Source organism: Watersipora subatra, chromosome 5 (genome assembly GCF_963576615.1).
Source record: "Watersipora subatra chromosome 5, tzWatSuba1.1, whole genome shotgun sequence".
Lineage (NCBI taxonomy): Eukaryota > Metazoa > Bryozoa > Gymnolaemata > Cheilostomatida > Watersiporidae > Watersipora > Watersipora subatra.
In genome coordinates, this window is record NC_088712.1 from 31,207,805 (window position 1) to 31,233,279 (window position 25,475).

Here is a 25,475-nt window from a genome sequence, read left to right on the forward strand (position 1 = left end):
AGTTCTCGAACACAATCCGTTCCAGAAGGTTGTTCGAAAACCGAGTTATTCGAGATCCGAAACAATTTTTCCATTAGAATAAATCTATGTAAATTTAATCCGTTCCAAGCCAAGATAACAGCTTTGGTAAATTATTTTTTTAACATTTTACACCATAAGCTCTACTGTATATCACATACTATAATTATATAAAAGCGGGTAGATATAGATCATTTATTTTTAATAAAATATTTTCTATCTATGATGATGGAAAAAGAAAACCAAAAGTAAAATTTCCTATTTTTTGCTCTTAAAACATCAAAAACATTCTAGGTTAAGATACAATAGCAAAAATTGCAGAAATTGATAATGAAATGGCAAAAAATGCGACAAATCAGTTAACTTTAACTCTTATCTTAGCAGCTAAATTTAATCAATTTTTATAAGATTCAACCTTTCCTACTTGGCTTTCTATGAAGGCTTGTGCACACTATTGCTCAGATAGACGTATAGCTTGAACTTTCACATGGAATAATGCAACTGTTAGCCTCTTGATTGGCTGTTTGTTAGTAGCATTGGATCCAATCTCTAAGTGGCTTTACCAGCCTTATTATGTGGAACGCGATGTTTTTTTGTACTCTCGTCATGGCATTGCTTTCACCATACAACAAAATTGTCTCTCTAAATTCAAATTTGGTGGTCGGTGTGCTGCATTTGTAGGAGTGCTGAATACGATGAAGGCTGTTCTGTAATGATTACCATGAAAAATGGTTTGATACTGATACAGTTAACATAAACTGAAAAAAAACAAGATAAAAATCATATGTTGAATTAATAATAGTGATGAGTACATAGAAGTGTGTGTATAAAAAGGTTACTGTTGCAGCAGAAGCTATCCATCAAAATTTTGAATACAGCAAAACTGGTACCAACTTTAAAATGACATCGGAATTAAATACATCACTTAAGTGCACCAGGGTAAACAATGTTCTTCGTCTAACCTAATGGAGAGAGAATGTATAGGCCACTTCTACTGCCTGCCATTTTGACTGCCTACTCGAGATAACCCAACATACAACTGTCCATTCGAAAAGCAAGGTGTTAGTAGGTGATTACCGACAGTTTTGAGTGATTGACTTTGGGATTTGTTGATGGTGAAATGGAATTGGCCCGGGGCAAACAACTCACACTTGAGTAACTGGGTCTTTTACTTAGTGATTAGATTAGATTGCCTTGCAAGTCTACTCTACAGATTCAATAGCAGTAACAAAGACGATATTCAACGACAAAGAAAGATCGCATCACAAAAATTTGGAAATTTTGAACCAAACAGAGATATATTACAGCATAATAATTACACGATATCGGTCCTAGCTTTTGGAAACTTTTCTTTAGAAAGCTAACCCTAGTGCAAAAGCAAACTACCGCAAAAACAGGGTAACCAACCCAGTGGTTTTGGGCTCACGGCTAGCTTGCCATAAAACTGAATCTCATTGACCTGCTACATCTGAAATCCATATCTATAGTCAACACTTGTAAGTGAAAGCATTTAGTAGTATATTTGAAAATGAAAAGTTGGAAAAAATAGATATTGAATGCAAGGCTCTTAAAAAAACTTTCAAAAGAAAAACAAACTCAAAAGGTAATTTTAATCAATAATGAAAAGTACACACTTAGCTTGTAACCTGCAATCGCGGTTACAATAATAATAGAATAAAGTTTCAAAAAGGAAATCATTTTTGCGTTACAAAAAGTGGTAAAACAACTCTAATATGCCGAACTAATGCAATGCAGAAAACAATGCTGAACCAATATTTTAATAATCAATAGTTTTTGTAGTTAACATATTATAACCAATCACTATTAACTGGGCATACACATGACAAAAAACAGACACTTCATTTTATACATACAGATGTGATTTTCATGCAAATAAGGATGATCAGTCTGACACGCCTAGTTTGCTGCTGCATGTAACCTCTCATGTTATCGAGACCCTTGTCTCTCTTCAACGCCCCTGTCTTACATACATGTAACCCCTCATGTTATCAAGACCCTTGTCTCTCTTCAACACCCCTGTCTTACATACATGTAACCTCTCGTGTTATCGAGACCCTTGTCTCTCTTCAACACCCCTATCTTACATACATGTAACCTCTCATGTTATCGAGAGCCTTGTCTCTCTTCAACGCCCCTGTCTTAAGCCTGGTTCCCATATACGTAGCAAAGCACCGGCGATAATATCGCGCAGCAAAACACTTGCGGTGCTCGGCGCAGTTTAATGTTCACATAAAAGCCACATCGTTAATAATATCGTAAACATAATTGCGTAATCAAATAAAATGTTCGCTCGCCATGTCGTTTCTATAATGGTGACCTTTACCGGTGCAGTGCATTTCGGGAAGGTTTTGCCTGCGGCCGTTTGCGAAATTTGAACATGCGCAAACTCTTGCGTTGACCGCCGGCATCCACCGGCGGTGCACTGCGATCCGCGGCGTGTAGGTTCCCATTTTACCGCAATAGCCTGCGGTGCTGTCGCCGGTGCTTTGCGGCGTATATGGGAACCAGGTTTTACGTACATGTCACCTCTCATGTTATCGAGACCCTTGTCTCTCTTCAACGCCCCTGTCTTACGAACATGTAACCTCTTGTGTTATCGAGACCCTTGTCTCTCTTCAACACCCTTGTCTCACGTACTTGTAACATCTCGTGTTATCGAGACTCTTTTCTCTCTTCAACACCCCTGTCTTACATACATGTAACCTCTCATGTTATCGAGAGCCTTGTCTTTCTTCAATGCCCCTGTCTTACATACATGTACATGTAACCTCTCATGCTATCAAGACCCTTGTCTTTCTTCAACACCCCTGTCTTACATACATGTCACCTCTCATGTTATCAAGGCCGTTGTCTCTCTTCAACACCCCTGTCTTACGTACATGTAACCTCTCACGTTATCAAGGCCCTTGTCTCTCTTCAACACCCCTGTCTTACGTACATGTAACCTCTCACGTTATCAAGGTCCTTGTCTCTTTTCAACACCCCTGTCTTGCATAGATGTAACCTCTCATGTTATGGAGGCCCTTGTCTCTCTTCAACGCCCCTGTCTTACATACATGTAACCTTTCATGTTATCAAGGCCCTTGTCTCTCTTTTTACTAATTATGTTTATGAGAAATCTTTCTAATCAATTTATTTGATTCAGTGCCTCACTTCATCACTTTTGCATTCTCACTGCTAATTACAGGTAATCCTTCTTGACACAGATATAGTCTTCTCGTCTGACATCGCGGAACTCTGGAAGATGTTCCAGCTTTTTAGCAGTCAGCAGTTTATCGGCTTGGTTGAAAACCTGAGCGACTGGTATCTGCCTAGCTCAGGCCTTGGTAACTGGCCTGCACTCGTGAGTGAATTTCTCCTCAAATCAAGGCTATGTGTTTATTACTAACAGGACTTTAATCTCTTCTTTCTATCAGTAATTGTAAAAAGTCATGAACAGTAAACAACATGGAAATGACGCTTGCTTTGCTTTCAAATGTCTGTTCTATGTCTTTTATGTAGATATTCGGAGTAGCTTGTCTTCTTTGAAGTGAAGAATGCTCTAAAATGATTTTAACATGTAAAACGATCTTGCTTGCCAATTTCCTTGCAGCCAGATGAAGGAATCAAGGGTATTTTGGACACCAAAGAAAGCTTGTGTAGGAAGCTGATGGTGCATATATCTGTTATACAGTCTAAACTTGTATATTGTTTATTAGTACTGCATAAGCAATGGGCCTTTTACAGTAATACCAAACATGCCAAGTATTGACTGATCATGTTTTGCGTTGGAAGCTCTTTTATGTTGTTTTTAAAGGAATTATTATAACTGTGGGTTTATGTTCATGTTAAAATTGAGAGTAAGTGTACTCAGCAATAAAGTACTTGGCTTTAGCCAATGAAAAAGCTGACAAAGCTCTCCGAACACCAAAATACTGACCTAATGTGGGGCCAGCAGTGTTGCACTAATGCTAAACACCAAGCTGTATATACAGTTTAACAACTAACATACCTGAAAGTAGCTGTAAATTAGCACTTCATACGCTATGAGATATCTCGCTATGAGATCTCTCGCTATGAGATCTCTCGGACAGCAGTAGCTAGCTTAGACTCCTGCTAATCACTGTCATCACCTATTGCATGGTGTCAAGATTAGCAGAGATGTTTGTTTCACAGTGGTGAGTTGGTGCTTTGTATGGCATATTGGAGTTGAATGGATGGGTCTATTACAAATTCACCTTTCAGGGACGGGGGTTTAACACAGGAGTGATGTTAATGAATCTTAGGCTAATGAAAGAAAGAAATTGGGCTAAACTCTGGAGACAAGTTGCCAACAAGTACTTGCCTGAGGCTGGCCCAACACGCCTGGCAGACCAAGTGAGTTCCTAGAATCAGAATTATTTTTGCTTTCTTTGACTACCCTATATCTTTTTGTATAAGCCGCCACTGTGTATAGGCTGCACCCCAAACTTTGAAGGTGGTTTTTCGAGTTACAGATAACCGCGTGCGAAGCCGCTTTGCTGTTTTTTTTCCATTCGTTTAACTCTTTCACTACTGCTCTAGATTGGCTTTTCTGACCAAATAAATTCAAACTGATTTTCGAAAATTCAATATACCACTAGTACTTACGCAATATCTCAAGAATCAATGCAGATATCGTTTTACTGTAAAATGCATCTTATTCAGAACCAAATTCGCTACAAGATAAGTACACAGTTCTTTTTAGTGAATCCCACTCTCACAAAATTTGTTGCGCTTTCTTTGCATTGAACGAATGCAGAGAATCTTTTTTGCTATGATAGTAGCGATCTTGTTTTCCCATTTTGAAAAGTAAGTAAAAATGGAATGGAATTGCATAGCAAAAAGACTTTCAATTGGTTGCACGTGATTGGCAACAAGGTTGTTTCGTTGGAGACAAAATTTGAATGGTCTAGCTAATGCGTAGGCTTCGTAATAAAAAGAATAGTGAAACCCTATCGATTATGCAATTCATCGGCTGATGGTCTATACTTCTATTACCGCATTTACTCTTTCGCTACCATTCGTTGATAGGTCGGCGCACTGTAGCGAAAGAGTTAACACATGTAATTTAATGTTCAGTCATTCGCCAAGTCTACCGGCTCTGTCTGTTGTCACACACTGCCTGACGATGTGACATTCGATCAATGAATGTTTACGCCTTTGCGGATAAAGTGTTCTGTCTTCAACAAACCACAGGAAGCAAGTACCAAATTGGTGAGCACCCTGTAACCCATGTCATCAAGAAGGCCCCCGTGTCATCAAGAAGGCCCCGTGTCATCAAGAAGGCCCCTTGTCATCAAGAAGGCCCCCGTGTCATCAAGAAGGCCCCCGTGTCATCAAGAAGGCCCCCGTGTCATCAAGAAGGCCCCCGTGTCATCAAGAAGGCCCCCGTGTCATCAAGAACGCCCCCGTGTCATCAAGAAGGACAATATACGATGAAGCTGTGTTTTAATTGAAAATTGTGGATGTAGCTTTGGAAACTACCAACCGAAATGCTGCTGTCTTTGGCATCCATGAAAAGCAACCCAACAAATGGAATCAAGTGCTGGTGATGTAACGTGCCAATGAGCACGATTATGACCTCATATTAGTACAAGTGCTGGATACTTCCTAGCGTCTTATTGTTGAATACACTATTTTTAGTATTTGCACATTTCCACAGTTAATGCAAATTGTAATAATAGTTATTCAAAAAAATCTTGTTTGAATTTATTAATACTTGATATAATTCTTTTATATAAAAATATTTATTCTATCGTTATATGTAACGTTAAGCTTCTTACGTGACATTACCTTAACCTTAAACGTAATGAAAAGTTACAGGTACACTGCACCTGTGGGTTACGACGTTCCTGTCTTATGGTTTTTTCGCCTTACTATGTGGAACGGGATGTTTTTTCGTCCCCTCGTCACGGCATTGCTATCACCATACGACAACACCAAAATATCTCTCAAAGTTCTCGAAGTTTAAATTTGGTGGTCGGTGTGCTGCATACATAGGAATCATGAAGATACTGATATGCTGTTTGCTGAACTCCTTCCCATAACGCCTGAAAGATATACGAAGCTCTCTCTCTCTCTCATTTCGCATTCAGTGTTTCGTAAAGGCTTGATATTGCGTGAGTGAAATGAAAGTTAGTGGAAAGTAAACCAAACTGAAAGTTTATTGTGCGTTTTAGTGTTTAATATAATATCTGCTGTAAATTTAGTTCATCACAGGTATATAGCTATATAACTACATATATAACTTTAATTTCCTAGCCATTGGTCCTAAGATTGATAGCGACGTTAAAGGAAGAAAAGTAAGCAAGTGATTTTATTGCAATAGAAATTTTATTGCAGACCATAACTGCTGAATACACAAAAATTACTGTAACAACTATAATTACTGTAAGTAACTACAGTTACTTACAGTAATTACTTACAGTAACTATAGTTACTTACAGTAACTATAGTTATTATAAGTAACTATAGTTACTTACAGTAACTATAGTTTCTGTAAGAAACTATAGTTACTTATAGTAACTATAGTTTCTGTAAGTAACTATAGTTACTTATAGTAACTATAGTTTCTGTAAGTAATTACTGTAAGTAACTATAGTTACTTATAGTAACTATAGTTACTGTAAGTAATTACTGTAAGAAACTATAGTAACTTACAGTAATTACTGTAAGAAACTATAGTTACTTATAGTAACTATAGTTACTGTAAGTAATTACTGTAAGAAACTATAGTTACTTATAGTAACTATAGTTACTGTAAGTAATTACTGTAAGTAACTATAGTTACTTATAGTAACTATAGTTACTGTAAGTAATTACTTATAGTAACTATAGTTACTTACAGTAATTACTTACAGTAACCATAGTTACTTACAGTAATTACTGTAAGAAACTATAGTTACTGAGGTTAAAATGCTATTTTGTTACTAGTTTCTAGTATGCACAGTATGTATATAAAATCTTGATGTTTTCACCAGGGCGTGTTTGCTTTAGATAATTACCACGGGTTTCTATTATACCCCTCTATACGATATTTTTGCCTAAAGATGCAGACACCAGAATGCATGAATAAATTAGCATATAACAGCAAATAATTTAAATAAATTTTAGGGAGCAAATCTGTGTTTCATATTTGCCTTTTTATTTTAATTTCAGCTATCTTAAGCATGTGTTTTGGTTTGTTTGAAACATGCATATCACAAAATTGCATTGACATAATTGAAATTTAATAATCACCAGACTTCACTTTTTAACACTAATTTTTTGTAACAGTTGAACAGAAGTAATTGTACTCTTGGGTACAAATTACATTTGAGACGTGAAACAATATCTCACTATAGCAGTTTAACTCATTCAGGACTGTTCCTGGTTACTACGGGAAGAGTTATGCTCTCCAGGGCCCGTTCCCGAAGTCTCCGGGTTAATCTTTGATTTGCTCTATTGCTTAGCTGTTTAGATACATCGGTTTCATTCATTCACCAAACGAAGTTTAAGAGTCTGGGCATCATTTTGATACCAAATATGTGATTGGACAAGAGAGTTTTAACTAACAAATTACGTGATAGATATCAACTGTTTTGAAAATTTGTTGATCGCCATTTTGGAAAAGGTTTATCCGAACGATGGCAGAATTTTTAGGTGAATTAGATGTGGTAATCAGCTCAGGAGAAGAAAATAGCAACGAAAGTAATGTTCAAGAAGAAAGTGAGAATTTTCTGATGGAAGAAGGTAAGTTTTATGTGGCTATTTACAGAATTTTACCGAAAAAAAAACGATAAAAAGCCGAAAGTTTTCTTGTGAATTTCTAACAAACTTTATTCTAACAGTGTAAGATATGGATTTTTCATGATACACATGATTATAACATTTTCAATCCAATGAAATTTAGATCTTTTGGCAGCATGAACTCATCACTCTATTACCCCATAATAAATAATAGTTTTATGATTTCCTTGTAGAACTACAAGATAATAAAAATTTCTTATTTCATTTATATCCAATTGTTCAACCCACAGTTAGTCAAGCATATAGTTCTCAACCTCAACATCTACTATAAACTAGCCCCAACCACTAGGCTCTAATATTGGTTGATAGGGGACATTTACCACAGTAATCATCTTCATGACTTTCCGTGTTTATATCTACAGTATCAAAAATATTTGCAATTTGTATTACCAATTGTTAGCTGCAGTAGACTACTTATTTTCAATTTTTTATCAGGTATTTACCCTGAAAAGCTACTAAAGCACAATTTTTTTCTAGGCTGTACGAGAAGTTTGAAAGCAAATAGGTTGCTTACTACCGATCATATTTGCTACATGTAGGTAAAGACAGTCAAGGGCTTGTGAGTGATGATGCTATTGATGATGAGCTGAGGGCTTCAACACCAATATCTGATGAATACTGCATCAACTAACTTATAATGGGAGCAAATATGCATATGTAGTTGGCATCAAATAACTCTCACTGTGTCATCATTTTTTTGTGAACACACCCATATTATACATGTATATATTGTTTCGTTTTCATGCATATTCATTTTTACTGTATTTTTTACAATATATTTTACTGTATTTTTACACCAATTTTCTTTGCTGGTGATTGATTGTCTGTTAGCTGGTAACTTGGTTATCTTTTTTTATGCATAATATATTCATAATAACCTCTGCAATGCATTTCAATATAAATTAACAAATTGTTTGATTATATAATTGATAAAACTGTCAGTGACGTAGTGTTGGTTAGAAGCTAGTAACACCTGTTCTATTGCTTGGAATTGAGAAATCTTTTTTTATTTGCTGCTGATAAAGTTTGCTATCAATCTAACATGCGTAGGTCCAACAATGTCAGTACCAGAAAACTGCTTGTGAGCTGCTATGAAACATAAAAAATAATTTTGATCAAAAAAAAGTTCACGAAAGTATTAAAAATTGTAGTTAGTAGAATTTGTAAAGGTGCACAAAAATTTATATCAAATTGTAGCCTGGAATGTCTTTGTTAAGCTGCAAAAAACAAATCAAGATTATTTTGAAAAGAACTCTAGTTATACTCAATTTTGTGTAGCTCTATTTTAATTATAAGGCTACTAAAAAATTAATTAGGCTGGGGGAGCAGTCAACCAATAACTAATTAGTCCTGAATGGTTTAATATTTATAGAATTTTTAAACACGATTAAGAAAAATGAACAATAGGCATATCAACAAGTGCAGGGCTCATTTAAAATATGACAGTAACTATAAATGTTGATTGGATTTTTAAATGTTTTACACGCAGGTAACAGCGCTTCTGCCCAATTTATTATCCCTTTGAACCTTGGTCGGTCTTTGTCAGTGGTGTCAGTAACCCTAAGCAATCTGTCCAACGATCTTAAGTTTTTAAACTTTTATTAAATATAACTAAAAATACTCATAATACAATGATATTTGGTAAAACATTAGTAAAAAGGTCGAGCAACCCACAGCAACTGTCATCAAACAGAAAAAACAGTGCGTCATCATTATTCCGACAAAACTATAAAAGTTTGTACGATTTTAAAAAACTCGTAAAAACATTTACAGTAGCATCGTATCCATTGAGCACACGTTTATCATCATTTCATGACTCAAAATATAGTGGAGAATTATATTTAGTATCATAAAATTTTTTATTTGCATCACAATCATATATGACCTACCAACAAGCGAGTCGTATCAATTTTTTCGCGATAAAATAATAGTTCTCATAAAGTCTGTTATTAAATCAAAGGAAGTGAAGATATTTAAAAACTGTTACAAATGGTTGAGACATTTCTGATCAAACATTCTGTTCAAGAAATAATCTGATTGGTTTACGCTGTTACTTAAAAGCTGCTTTTGTAAACAAAGCCATGTGAATGCCAGAATTTCAGCTGATAGGCATTTTGACACACCATACGCAATGCTGAAAAATCGGCTGTTAGTGTTCAAAGGGTAATTCTACAGGTGGGCCAGATATTATTGATTTGATGACAGAGGCTGCGGGCTGGATGAAAATTGACTTTGGGCCACATTTGGCCCGCAGGCCGGACTTTGGACATGTCTGCCTTAGACGTTGCCTTGATTTCAAGTTGGTAATCGTTTGCTTGGATTTTCCCATGCTTAGTGGGTGGCCGTCCGCTTTATATGACCAGTAGAATTAATCCTAATTAGGCCAGATTCAAGTTTTGATAAGTTGTCTGCTCATGGACGAGCAGGAATAATTGACAAAATATTGTAGTTTCAGTTGTAACCAGAGAATCTAGTTTATTACAAGCAATCAACTCTAAGGCTTTACCAGCAAACATGCTTAAAGGTTGACTTGCAACAAAATTCACATTACAGTTATTTGATATCAAAAGATTCACCATGTTTTACTCTGCTGTGTTGCAGGTGCAAAATATGTGGGAATGTGATTACAAGCTCTTAAAAGCTCAAAAACGAACAGTTCATCGCAGCCATCACAAAACCGCGGTAGATTAGAATCTCTTTCCAAAACGGCTCAAATGGGATGTAGTTGTACAATGTGGCTTCTGTTTACACTTTCATGCAACCTCATTCGTTGAAATATTTTTGCAAATACACTTCATGCACTCAATAAAACCATGTCTATTGTTTTTACGCGTCTGTTTTATTGTCATTGTAATGCTGTCACTTTTAGCACTGATATCTTATAACTTACCGTAAAAAATCGTTAAACTTTTTAACCTTAGCTCAAAGGAGTACATATCATTGTCAGATAAACATGACGAGCCTGTTGGTCACCTGTGATAATCGAAAAATGCTGCAGAAATTATTTGCGAAGTATGGGTCACATGATCAGATTACGACTAGACGATTAGACCAAGCCGAAATGAAACTGTAAAGTAGCGAGCATCCATATTTGATATGTGGTCTTCGGTAAAACCCAAAGTGTTTGCCATAAACTAGTGCTACGAGAAGTTTTATATTGAGCCTTTTTTATTGGCCTTTTAATTCAAGTGAGAACATCATGTGACAAAACAATAACCAGATGTAATGACTACGTCAGAGAAATAAACTAATTCCGATCTACGAGGGTTTTGTGATGGCTGCGATCAACTGTTCATTTTTGAGCTTTTAAGAGCTTGTAATCACATCTCCACATATTCTGCACCTACAACAAAACAGAGTAAGACATGATGAACCTTTTAATACCAAATAACTGTAAAATGAATTTTGTCGCAAGTCAACTTTTAAGTTTATCCCTGAAGCTGTTTGAAATTAGTGTTGTCTTACATGATTCACGGGTTACCATACAATATACAGTTAGCGTTCGATGCGCGATTAGCACACATTTGCGACTAAACTATGATGAGAATTATCTCTGTTTGGATTCATGTGAAGATTCATGACTATTGTGTCCCGTAGTTTCAAGCTTTTTTCTACAATTGTTCTTTGTTGCACATACAGTCAAACCTCGGCATATGAGTTTAATGCGTTCCATGGCAGAGCTTGTATGCCAATTCTCTCATTAGAATAACTAAATACAAATTTATCTATTTCCATACTATGAAAAAACCAACTAAAAACTGAATATTATAATGAAAAAACGTGAATTTAATTGTTGTAATTCACTACCTACACTCACAAAGTAGCAAATACCTATTTAGTGGTTATGATCTGCAACAAGATATAACATTATTATGTATATTGCTGTATACAGCTCTTACTTTCAAGACAGATGAAGCAGTTAACAGCAATGTGAAAGAAACTTGATAGCAACATATTTGGTATGCCACACTTTTATGACACTACGTGATGTAACATAAACTATTAACATAAATTTAACTTAAGTGAACTTGGCTTGTTATACACACACTTAAAATTAAGTTTTAAATTTTATAACTTTATTTTAATTTTGTTTTCGTTTTGGGTTTTTTACTTCTACACGTACATACTATATATTGTGCATATACATGTACAATATATAGTATGTACATATACACGTACATACTATATATTGTACATATACATGTACATATATTCATGCATATTTCTTCTTTGGCTCTTTTTGACTCGCTTTCTCCTTCACTTTTAGCCAGCATTTTGAAAACTTTTTCAAGATGAACCTATGATCAAAAGACTGAGCGATGCTGTTCTCATAAGCGGCCTCTCGCATACTCGGCCATCTTGCGGCTGCATCGAGAACTGTTTTGTATGCTCATATCTCAAATTTGTTGCATGCTCAAGACAAAAGTTTGGTCGGAAGTTTCCTTATCCCAATTTTTTTGTATGTTGGGCCACTTTTAAGTCAAGGTACGACTGCATACATGTAGGTGCAAGTAAATCATTTACATATAAATGAGTCAAAACATGTTACAAAATCATTTGTGCTTTCTTAATCCTCCAAACACTCACTGGGTTTCCAGGCTTCGAATCGATTTGCAGTTGACCTCTGCCGATTAATTCGCACCTGACCTTTTCAACGATTCGGAGTTACACTTGATAGATTTTTCCGAGATTAGTGGTGCACTTCCCAAAACAAAAATTGTTGAAATAGACTCGCTATGGGTCACGGTTGCTTTTCAATTCACATTTCGTCCACTTGTTGCGCTGACTCAGCGATGATGCCTGATGAGTATTTTTCTTGCGTTCTCTTTATTCCTGCCCTCTATATTACATATAGCAACAAAATTTACTACTTCCTATACAGTTATTACTTCAGAGGTCACATGAATTAGTCTGTTTTATGATGATGATGAATATAGGCTTTTTTCCTATATTGAGTTGAATTGAAAAAAGCCTCTTTTTGCCGACAAGATGGAAGTGTCGTATTAACAACAAAAAATGTGATCAAAACAAAAAATGATATTACAGGTGTAACCAAAATAATGTTAATAAAAAGGTAATTATCTCATCATTGTCATGTGAGCGTCCTATCGTTGGCAATAGTAGCTACGATATACCCGGTGGTAGTGCGATGAAATGTGCTGAATTATTACCTCTATTAGGTAGAGCTAATTGGGTATCAATTCGGACTCATTCGCAGTGAGAGTTTCTGTGACAGCAAGTAGTAGTCATACTCGGAATACCTTCGCACAAATTTTGCGAAGCGAAATGGCATCGATTCCGTTCGGACTTTGCTGTTTCTATGATTCGGAGTGGAAGAGACTCCAAATCTATTCCAAGCGTGGAAACCCAGTCATTGTTTGAGCTTTCAAAGTTATCAATGGTATCCCATAACTTTCACTAGTGGAATAATCAACCAGTTCACCGATAGCTATATATTGGAACCTTGACTTAGGAAATTAATTCGTAGTAGAGAGCATTTTATCATATAAATGCCTTAATTCATTCCAGCCCCTGTAAAACTCCGACATAATATTTTTTATAAATTATAAATACACAGCGTTTAAAACTTATTTGCATAATATGTTAGTAATGAATAGAAAAATTACACATGGAAAGAAGAACAGAGACATAATGATTTAAAAAATAAAATTACTGTTTACTTTTGATGTTGGCTGTATAGGCGTTGCTAAGCAAAAACGTGGGTAGTGGGAGGACAATGGTCAAAGGTGGGTATTGTATTGTTGTGTTGGTTTTGTTTTGCTCAGAATAAATGTTTCAAAAGGGTAAGTCAAAGAATTAATGACATTGCGACAAACTGAAAAAAACTGCGCCATTACACTCTGAATCCGTTTGAAGCATGGAACCCCCATAATTGTGTGATGCTAAGTTTTGGTTCTGACTCATCGTTCTGATTTATCCATTTAGATTGGCTCTAATTTTTTATTCAATTTTGCATTTTGATATTCTTTGTAGTTTCTGCCAGTATCTCTGAAGAGTTATTTTCTCGCTTCACCCTCACTAGCTGATTCCATGTGCTTTTACCCTCACGCACGTTACAGACTGTGATATAGTCACCAATGTATATTCAGTATGGTAAAAGCTGCCATATTTATATGCAGGATATAATCAACGCCATAATCAAAGAGGACTATAGGATTGTGCACACCCTTCCGTGTCTATGGAATGTACAGGTTACGTTACGGGCCACATTTGAACCATCTTGTTACTCTCCAAATGCTAAGGTATGTAAAGGTCATTCTTTGAGTCAAGTGGCATAGAACTCTTTGGGTTATGGACTCTTTGGTTCTACGGACTCTTTGGGTCTATGGACTGATGTGTTTTGGATAGTATACAACTCTTTGTGTCAAGTGGCATTGGACTCTTTAAGTCTATGAACGGATGTGTTGTGGATAGTCGACAATTCTTTGTGTATCATGGTGTCAATAGTGTAAAGGGATTGACCGTGTTCTTTTATTTGCTCCACAAGAATCAAATCACCTGAGTACAAGGCAATGAGTATACATGTTTTTCAATATATATAGGTTTAAGATACAATAAACAAACAATGAGCTGCACGATGTGAGACGTCCAGATGCTCTGCTTTTCTTGGCTCATCCAGGCTACCTATATAGTCTTTTTGCGTTGTTAAGCCACCCCCTCCCCCGAGTCGTAAAGACAACTCGGTGGCTGACCCTCGACTGACCAGAAGCTCTATCGAGGGCCATTTCTTTGGCCGAGCTTGAGCTTGGCTCAATCTTGATGTCGCTCTCTTTTCTTATTATCCACCACCCCCCCTCGCGCGATCAGCCACCACAATAGCAAACAGTTCTTTGTGTGTTTTGACTGGTATTTAATGTAATACATACGCCCTGTGTGTCTGTGGACTTCTGGCTTGTTAATAATGTTGCACTTCTGGTTTCTTTATAGTAAATTTTTTTAACTAGATTTTGATTTAATCGAGATGAAATCTAAGAGAAAGTTTCAACAATCTTTAATTTATAATCTAAGTATAACATATGATAAGTACAATCTCTGTTAAGAAAGAAATAAATAGGTCAATAATAAATATTTAGCTAGTCTTACGTATATGAAATAAACTAGCTATGCTATCCGGCGTTGCCCAGGTAATAAAACAGTCTGGACAGAAAATTGATTTGTATTTAACATATAGGTAACAACATTTGCCATTCTAACTTTCAAATTACATATCATGAGAAAAGTGTTTTGTGTGGTTGAAATAAATTAAGAATGAAAATGAAAGCAACTGTAAAGGTTTTCAAACTTGGTCAAACAACTTTTAAACTTCATATCTTGAGGAAAATGTTTCGTGCAGATCAAATAATTAAAAAAAAATAAAACAACCATAAAAAGGTTCAGATGAAATTGTGAAATAATTAGCAAGTAATAGTTAAATTAAGTCGGTTTTGCTACGATTACAATAAAAGATGATTTGGTAATGATACAATTATTTTGAACTGAGAAAATAAAATAAAAACTCTGAATATGTAGAATTAATAATAATAATTCTTGCATAGAAGTGTGTGGGTATAAAAAAAGGTTACTGTTCCGCTAGAAGCTATCCATCAAAACTTTGAATACGGCGATACTGGTACCTCTCGATACCAGTACAAATGTAAAAAAGAGATATCGTAATGTTTTTTTCTGACCGAATAGAGAAATAATGTCGATGCTCTTCCACGGAGACGATATAATTGTCCGCGTAAGAAGAATTGGCCTTGACCCCAGATATAGTAATTGAACCTTTCAAAAAATATTTCTTAACAGGGGCATCGTAACGCGTGGCTGCATTGGTAAAATAATCAGTGTGCGCTATAGCCGGAATGACAGACATACATGTACTTTGAGAAATATATATGTAGAAGAAGATATGTGTATGTATATACGTAGGTGTATATATATATATATATACAGTCAAACATGGATAACTCGAACTTCATGGGACCGAGTGAAAGTGCTCGAATTATCAGAGCGTTCAAGTTATCAAAGCACTGTCACAAGTCCATGTATTTATTTATTTATTAGTAGATACATGTACATATACAAACTATAATATATATCAAAAGCATAAATGGGTTGTTTCAAATTAAATGCTTCTAATGTAAAGTTTAAAACTTTGTTATTAAAATGTATAGAGATTTTTCTATCACTTGAGATTGGTTTGTTGTTTGAGGTGATGTTATTGCCAAGACGTTTTTTTCGAATAAAATTGGCAAAACTTGATCGCTGTTGAAATGCTCAAAAGAAAAGACATCTTTTTCTTTTGAGCGTTTTAACCAAGATCAATTTTGTTGATTTTTCTTGAAGTTTATGCGAAGATTACCTCACTTTTCCTCGCTTCCGAAGGGCCATCGCTAAGCGAATGTTTGTTAAAAATCAAATTTCACCAAACCTTTAGAAAAGTCGTTGACAAAAAATATTTTGCCGATAGTGGTAATAACAACGCCTATGAATTATGAAAAGTTGAGGTTTACCTCTATGCCTTGGAATAAAGTGATTTTCTAAAGCGATAACCGTTTTGCTAGCCGTTGGGCAAAAAACTGTTCGAGTTAACCAAGTTGAGGTCGACTTATCTAAAGCAATTTATCATTATGTGGGAACGGACCAAAGAAACCGTTCGAGTTAACCATGTGTTCGAGCTATCCGAGGGCGAGTTATCCATGTTTGACTGTATATATATATATATGTATATATATATACATATATAGATATACATAGATGTATATGTATATATATATATATCTATGTACATCTATATATTTACATCTATATATTTACATTTGTATATATATATGTGTGTATACTAGCTGTGGTACCCGGGTTGCCCAGGTAATAGAAAAGTCTGGACAGAAAATTGATTTTATTTAACATATAAGAACATTTGCCATTCTAACTTTCAAACTACATATCATAGAGAAGTGTTTTGTGTAGTTGAAATAAATTAAGAGAAAAATGAAAACAACTGTAAAGGTTTTTAAACTTTGTCAAATAACTTTAACTTTTAAACTTCATATCATGAGGAAAATGTTTTGTGCTGTTGAAATGGATTAAGATAAAAATGGCTATATAAAGTTTTAGATGTAAATGTGAAATAATTAGCAAGTAGAAACTAAATTAAAGCAGTTTTGATACGATTACAATAAAAGAAGACACAATGACACGGTAATGACACAAAAATACAAACTGAGAAAACAAAATAAAATCCTGAATATGTTGCATTATTAATAACATTTCATTGCATAGCTGTGTGTGTATAAAAAAGATTACTGTTCCAGCAAAACCTCTCCATCAAAACTGAATACGACGATACTGGTACCACTCGATACTGATACAAATGTAAAAATGAGACATCGAAATGTCTTTGTCTGACTGAACGGAGGAATAATGTCGAGGCTATTCCTTCTCGAGATAATATAATTGTCCGCGTGAGAAGAATTGGCCTTGACCCCAGATATAGTAATTGAACCTTCTGAAAAATATTTTTTAACAGAGGCGTCATAACGCTTGGTCGCATTGGTAAAATAATCAGCGTGCGCTATAGCCGGAATGACAGACAGACATACTTTGAGGAATATATATATAGGTAATAGATATATACATATGTGTATATATATAACTAACTAGCGTGTTAGAATAGGGTAAGGTTACCTATCTTAAAATTTAGGTTGTTCTTTCTCCTTGTGGTCACACCAGGTCTGTTTCGTGCTTCTGCACTCGTAAGGTGACTTTCGTTAAATGTATATATATATATACATTATATATATATATACATATATTTATGTGTATTCCACCAGCAAATATATGTCTAGATATCTATTTCTCAAAGTCTGTCGTCTGTTTTCTGTCGTCTATTTTCGGTATGTCCAGCTATAGCTATGAAAATTTGGAATTCCACATTTGGCTGGACTTGAGTTCACGAAGATTGCAGTTAGATAATCCAGCGCTTTAACCACGAGACCATGGAAAGCTCTTCCAATTGCTCGCTCTTACTACCTAACGTATACATTATTTTCCGTTTTCACACCCAAAATGAAGTATTAATTTTAACTCTATGAACTCTTTTAAGTCTATGAAACTCGATGCTTTTTCGTCCTCACCGTAGTAGGGCTAATTTGTTTTTCAGCAACACTATATCAACAATAGATTCTCTCAAAATTAAAAATTGGCAATTTTATTGATTAAAAAGAAAATAACGATTTTTATTGGGTTTTCTCAGTTTGTATCATTACAAAATCATCTGTTTCGTAGTTTACATACCGTACTTTGCGGACTATTAACCGCAGCCCTATATAAGCCGCATCTGCTTTATTTTCAAAAAAGCGATAATAAAACAATACATTGGCCAAACCTTTTGTATAGGCCGCAGAACTCATTGCGGTGCTTTTTAACACGGCAACAACTTTGTGGGTTAAAACGGAATAGTGTCGTTAGGAATTGTTCAGTATTAACCGATGCTTTTTAAACCAGTGCCTAATGGAACAGTACCGTTAAGCATCGTTTCGTTTTTTCTTTCACCGCTAGAAGCGCACTAACAGTAGACTCTGGTTAATGCGCCGTGAAGGGAAAAATCACAGAACAGCCGCAGCCTCTAAATAAGCCGCATGGCTCAAAACATCGGGAAAAAGTAGCGGTTAGTAGCCCGAAAAGTACGGTACTTGCTATTTATTTCATATCAACATTTATTTGCTCACCTAATTTATTTCCGCTGCTCCGAAGACTCCCCAGACTTTCCCAGCCACAATACGTTTTCTTAATTATGATAATAATAATATTTCTAGCGCATTAATTTATTGGTACTTCCACGCTAAATGCTTAATTGAAGTTCTATGAAGTCTATTAACTCTATGAAACACGATGCTTTTTCTGTCTTCGTAATACTAGAGCTAATTGGTTTTTTATTAACTCTATGAAACACGATGCTTTTTCTGTCTTCGCAATACTAGAGCTAATTGGTTTTTTATTAACTCTATGAAACACGATGCTTTTTCTGTCTTCGCAATACTAGAGCTAATTGGTTTTTTATTAACTCTATGAAACACGATGCTTTTTCTGTCTTCGCAATACTAGAGCTAATTTGTTTTTTATTAACTCTATGAAACACGATGCTTTTTCTGTCTTCGCAATACTAGAGCTAATTGGTTTTTTATTAACTCTATGAAACACGATGCTTTTTCTGTCTTCGCAATACTAGAGCTAATTGGTTTTTTATTAACTCTATGAAACACGATGCTTTTTCTGTCTTCGCAATACTAGAGCTAATTGGTTTTTTATTAACTCTATGAAACACGATGCTTTTTCTGTCTTCGTAATACTAGAGCTAATTTGTTTTTTATTAACTCTATGAAACACGATGCTTTTTCTGTCTTCGCAATACTAGAGCTAATTTGTTTTTTATTAACTCTATGAAACACGATGCTTTTTCTGTCTTCGCAATACTAGAGCTAATTTGTTTTTCGCAAAACGGTATCAAGATTAATTGTTCTCGAAATTAAGATTTATTGTTGTATCTCCGTTGTATCAGTCTCATCCGTTGTTGTAAACAGTCTCATCCGTTGTTGTAAACAGTCTCATCCGTTGTTGTAAACAGTCTCATCCGTTGTTGTAAACAGTCTCATCCGTTGTTGTAAACAGTCTCATCCGTTGTTGTAAACAGTCTCATCCGTTGTTGTAAACAGTCTCATCCGTTGTTGTAAACAGTCTCATCCGTTGTTGTAAACAGTCTCATCCGTTGTTGTAAACAGTCTCATCCGTTGTTGTAAACAGTCTCATCCGTTGTTGTAAACAGTCTCATCCGTTGTAAAATCAGTTGTACGCAAACAGATGGTAAACATAGATTAAATCTTAGTTAAAAGTTTACTAAATGCATGTGAAAACTTTCAAGTATGTTTTTAGTAAACTAAATACATATAAGTTGGATTCAGCGTTTATGTTACACGTCTGTATTGAAGGTAAGAACTCTGCATATAGAACATTGCAATATTGCATTTTTACAGATCAGACCCACAAAATGCACTAAAGTTATTGTAGATAATTATGGTTACTAAGGTTAACATATTGTTTCGTTACTATTTTTAATGATGATGATTTTTAACAGGCAGTGATTGCATTAGATTACTATTAGGGTTTCTATACCACTCTACGATATGTTCACCTTATGATGCTAACACTGAGGCAAACTAAAATCATATAATCATATACGAAATAATTTTTCATTATGATCATAGCTAAACAGATTATATTTAGCTATTATTTGCTAAGGATTTCACATTTACAGTTTTATTTTTTTTCTTAATTTATTTCAACAAAACACTTCTTTTGTGATATGAAATTTAAAAGTGGTAGTTGTTTGAAAGCCTTTACAGTTGTTTTCTTTTTTTCTTAATTCATTTGAACTGCTTAAAAATATTTTCTCATGATATGAAGATTAAAAGTTAGAATGGTAAATGGTGCATACGATATGTTAAATATCGTAGTACCCGGTAATACAGCTAGTATATACATGTATATATATACATATATATACTAGCTGTATTATCAGGCGTTGCCCGGGTAATAAAAAAGTCTTTGGACAGAAGATCTATTTTTATTTAACATATCTTATGCAATATATATATATACATATATATGTATATATACATATATATGTATGTGTTAATATATGTATGTGTTTATATATGTATGTGTATATATATATATGTATATGTATATATATGTGTGTATGTATGTTTATGTATATATAGGTATGTGTATATATATATATATGTATATATATACATATATATGTTTCTGTATATATATATGTGTGTACATGTGTATATATATGTGTGTGTATGTATGTATATATATGAATGTATGTGTGTGTATATATATATATATATATATATATATATATATATATATATATATATATATATATATATATATATATATATATATATATATATATGAATGTATGTGTATATGTATGAATGTATGTGTATATATATGAATGTATGTGTGTATATATATATGAATGTATGTGTATATATGTATATATATATATATAGATATATATATATATATATATATATATATATGAATGTATGTGTATATACGCATATAATCAGCATGTTGAAGCAAGTCAAATACACTTCTCACTGATATCATCTATAGTGTTAGGCTTCATTGATTACAGGCAATTCACTTCAACTCTCCTGAAAAATATCAGGTCTACTTTGGTTCAAGGAAAAAGGATGCCACATCAGACCATTTTAAGAATACCTATTTCATGTTCCTCCAATACGACGGTAACCTGCTCAAACATAAATCTCTGTCAGCTAACTGTCCCCAGTTCAAGTCTAACAGCTCCACTACGCACTCTGTCATTAGCGAGCTCCTCGATAGAAGTCCAGAGGTTTCTTTGGCCTGCTATCAGGTCGAGGGCCTGAGACAGAGCAGCAGAGGTCGTCTCCACCTTTACTACCTCAAGTATAACTACACTGTTCAACCCGGTGATGTGACTCTCGTTGCTCAGCTTAGCATTGATAGGTTGGGGGTGAGTCAACATCACTCAGTCTAGCATTGACAGGTTGGGGTGAGTCAGCATCACTCAGTCTAGAATTGATAGGTTGGAGGTGAGTCAACATCACTCAGTCTAGCATTGATATGTTGGGGGTGAGTCAACATCACTAAGTCAAGCATTGTTAGGTTGGGGATGAGTCGATGTCACTAAGTCTAGCATTGATAGTTTGGGGGTGAGTCAACATCGTTCTAGCTCCAACTACTTGTAGATAGCTCACTGTTTCCCTCACCCTATGCATAGTGGCTCGTAGCGCTAGTTCCAACTTATTTGCCCTCAATTTTATACTTAGAGACTTACTCCTTGTTTAAGGCACTAACCTTAGCTTTTCATCTTACAAGACAGTTTTGTCGATTTTTATAATCTACTAACTGCATTACCCGCCTACTGGAACAGATTCACGCGCAGCATAAGGTTTATTGAGAGTTGTCTTTCATACTGCATAACAACTCCAAATATGCAGTCTACTGAAATTGTTGCCCCAATGTATTATTATGTAAATTGTTTACTGAAATTGTTGCCCTGAATATGCACACACATATTACATGTCAATAATGTTGGGGAGAATAATGGAAATCTGCAATGTGTTTCACAGCTAGATGCGTGTAAAATCTAGTAAATATTCTAGCTTCATGTGTCTAGATTCATGCGTCCGTCCTCCATACCCGTCTATATTTGCAGTTGACGATCGCGTACTTCTGTCGCCGAGCCCCCGCCTTGGCTGACCAGTCTTTACCCGCCGAGCAGTTGACAATCGTGCTCTTGCACTCGCCTCGCAATCAATCGCTTCGCACTCGCAATTAGTCGCCTCGCAATCAAGTGCCTCGCACTCACCTTGCAATCGATCGCCTCGCAATAAATCACCTTGCAATCAATCGCCTAGCACTCAATCGCTTTGCAATCAATCGCCTCGCACTCGCCAACTCATTCATCCGGAAAGCTGCGCCTGGATACGCTTGCTGCACTCGGGGCAAAAAAGGTCTCCCGCGCCTCCCCGAGTGACGCCACGGCCCCAAACTGCTAGCTGCATTACCCATCCATGGGAACAGATTCATGTACAGCAAGAGGTTTATCGAAAGTTGTCTTTCATACTGTAAAACAACTCCAAATATACAGTCTACTGAAATTTTTTGACCCGATCACAAAATGCATACACATATGCAGTCATATATGTCAATAATGTTGGGAGAACATTGGAAATCTGCAATACGTTTTACAGCTAGTCTACAATGCATCAGTCTCAAACCACTCAAAGCGGCGTTGCCCTATTTGTGTACAGAGAACTGATAATGAAATTGACATTGCGAGGCAAACTGAAGTTCTTCAATCTGGCAGTATTGAAAAGTTTTGCATCTTCTAAAAAATTATACACAATATTTTGCTATCGCCAGCATTTATTGAATGGAGACTACATGCTTAAAACACTAATCATAGCTCACCAGTTTTTCGTCTGTAGCCTGTGTTTTGACATGGTATATACAAACAGTAATGAGGTTGTGTTGATAAAATTTATATGTATAACAGCACAGACAGTATGATGTCAAGGCAGATACAGCATTAGCACCTTACAATAATAAAACATGACGCTAACATGATAGCCTTTTTATGAGATACAATAAGGATAACGAATGCATGAAAATATATATATATACTGAAAAATATGTTAGAAAATGCTGCATGTGGTATAGCAGAACATGAAGAGCATAGCATGACATAACAATAACACAATGTTAGTTCAACGCAACACTTGCGGATAACAACATCTTTTGTTTTTCTGTCGGGTGTATGAACAAACAGTTTTCGGTTTGTGCCTACTTTTTAGCAGGCGACGTACAGCTGGTCATGGCTAAAGCAGGGTGACAGTAAGTCGATACTGGCTGCTCTCTTTCTTTTCACCATCACCTATCGCAACCCCCGGAGTACTCGTGCAAGTTTTGTAGTAGTAAGTTACAGTAGGCCTACTCGTAGCTGGAAAAAAAATTAGTAACTCAGTTGCTGAAGGAAATGAACTTGTCCAACTATCACAAACAGTGTTAAGTAAGTATTACTAGTAGTAAGTACCCGTGCAAGTTCTGTAGTTCTGTAGTACTCGTAGCTGGAAAAAAGCAAAAGTAACTAGGAAGGAAATGAACATGTTTACTATCACAAACAGTGGCAAATCCAACATTTTCAACCCTTTCACCGAAGTAAACTCATTTATGCGTTTTCTATGGTCGACCGCCGTAGACACATTTTTGCGACATTCCCAGCAATTTCTAGCAACTGAGTTTTATTATTCGTTGATAACATGACCAACGATCTTTAGGACTTTTATGGTAGTGACAGTGTTGTCCTAAGATTTCTCTATAAAATTAGCCTAAAGTTTAATATTTAAATCTTTATTTGGGGATTTCCAACTTGAAAACGAACATTTTTGTGTAAGTTCATCAAAGGCGTCCGAATTGGAAAACAAATAACTACTTATGTTGATGACATTATAGCCGATTCTTTTGTGATTACACAGATAATTAAAAAGCAATATCAACACTGACTCTGATGGCGATGAAAGTAATGGTTTTGTAAGAATAAGGAACATTGTAGAGGATCGTTTTGCTTTGTAGCTTCACATCGCTTTATCAATGCACAAAGGATAGATACAACGAATTTTTTGTATAGCACTGCTTGTTAACATGTTGGCAAAATGAATTATATAACCAAAACAAACTTTCTAGATGGAGTTTGAAATTGAAAAAATATTGTATACATATTAAGCAATATCGGCAAAATGGCTGGCAGTAGGCCGATGGCTAAATTTGTACATGGACGCAAGTGAAAGGGTTATGTAGTGGAGATGTGGTAATTCATAGACAATACAACATTGAATAAAAAGTACTTACCTTTTTTTATGTAGAAATTTAGTAGGTGAGAACTGCGTTTTTTCCAGTCGCATTAAACCAACGTTCGCGTGACCTTCTCGGTACATGTTGGCAGTAAATATTAATCACATGTAAATTACTATTCATTAATTTATTTTATTTAATGATTAGTACATTTGTATAGCTGTATAGGCACCTTTGTATAGGCCGCAGAACTCAGGACGGTGCTTTTTAACATGGCAGCAACTTTGCTGTTTCAAATGCACCAGTGTCGTTGGGCACCATAAAGAGGCGCCCGCTAACCAGAGATGACGTGATTTTTGTGTAAAAACGATGAATAGGTTATGCATAGAGGCATGTATTAACCGGAGATTCCCGTTAACCCGCCCTAGATACCTAGTAGCGGGTAATAGTCAGAAAAGTACGGTACTCTATAAGGCGGACACTCAATCAAACACGCAGACAGACAATGATTGCCGTTTATATAGTAGATTTCTATTTTTAAGCGTAATTTAAACTGTGGAGTTCTTGTCATCAAAAACAGCAGTAACATTAGTACATTAGCACCTTTTTACCCCCTAGAACTACTCTTATTACTGCTACTTATCCTGTCTTACTGGTCAGTGCTACCTCAGATTCTCAGCGCTGTCCTGTTCAGATGTACTCTTTGATTGGATGCAGGTTCTCGAGCTGCTTTGTGAGCATTGGACAGGGCCGATGAGTCTAGCCCTCTACCTCAGTGATAATGAGGCACAGCAGTTCTATGACTTTGTCAGCAACTCTGCCATCATCAGTGCAAGAGAGAACATAGGCTATCATGTCATATTCAAGACTGGGGTAGGTTGTTAATGGTGTGTAATTTGTTCATTCTAGTCTCTCACCCTCCTTCATGTTTATCTATGTGCATGATCAGATTAGTCCAGGACACACTGCATGTTACCACTGCAAGTAACTTAAGTTATCTTCTCCTTTCAGACTCACTATCCTGTAAACCAGTTGAGAAATGTTGCCTTAGACAACGCCCTCACTCAGTATGTCTTTCTTACCGACATCGACTTTTTACCCATGGCAAACATGTGTGAGTACGTCAAGGAGTCGGCTGCCCTCCATGATATTCAAAACAGAAAATTGGTGAGTCCATTTAATATTTGATTAAGGTTTGGATGTCTGTCTTCAGATGAATTTATTTAGGATTG

At 35.6% G+C, this 25,475-nt stretch overlaps 1 protein-coding gene across 1 annotated transcript in view; it reads left to right on the top strand.

Moving 5' to 3' along the window:
* LOC137397620 (xylosyl- and glucuronyltransferase LARGE2s-like) overlaps positions 1-25,475 on the top strand; it is a 74,407-nt gene that overhangs the window by 42,584 nt on the left and 6,348 nt on the right. The window contains exons 7-12 of the mRNA XM_068083913.1: positions 3,227-3,382; positions 4,264-4,395; positions 13,968-14,090; positions 21,041-21,400; positions 24,961-25,116; positions 25,255-25,410. Of these exons, the coding sequence (XP_067940014.1) occupies positions 3,227-3,382; positions 4,264-4,395; positions 13,968-14,090; positions 21,041-21,400; positions 24,961-25,116; positions 25,255-25,410 (1,083 nt within the window). The remainder of the gene's footprint in view (positions 1-3,226; positions 3,383-4,263; positions 4,396-13,967; positions 14,091-21,040; positions 21,401-24,960; positions 25,117-25,254; positions 25,411-25,475) is intronic.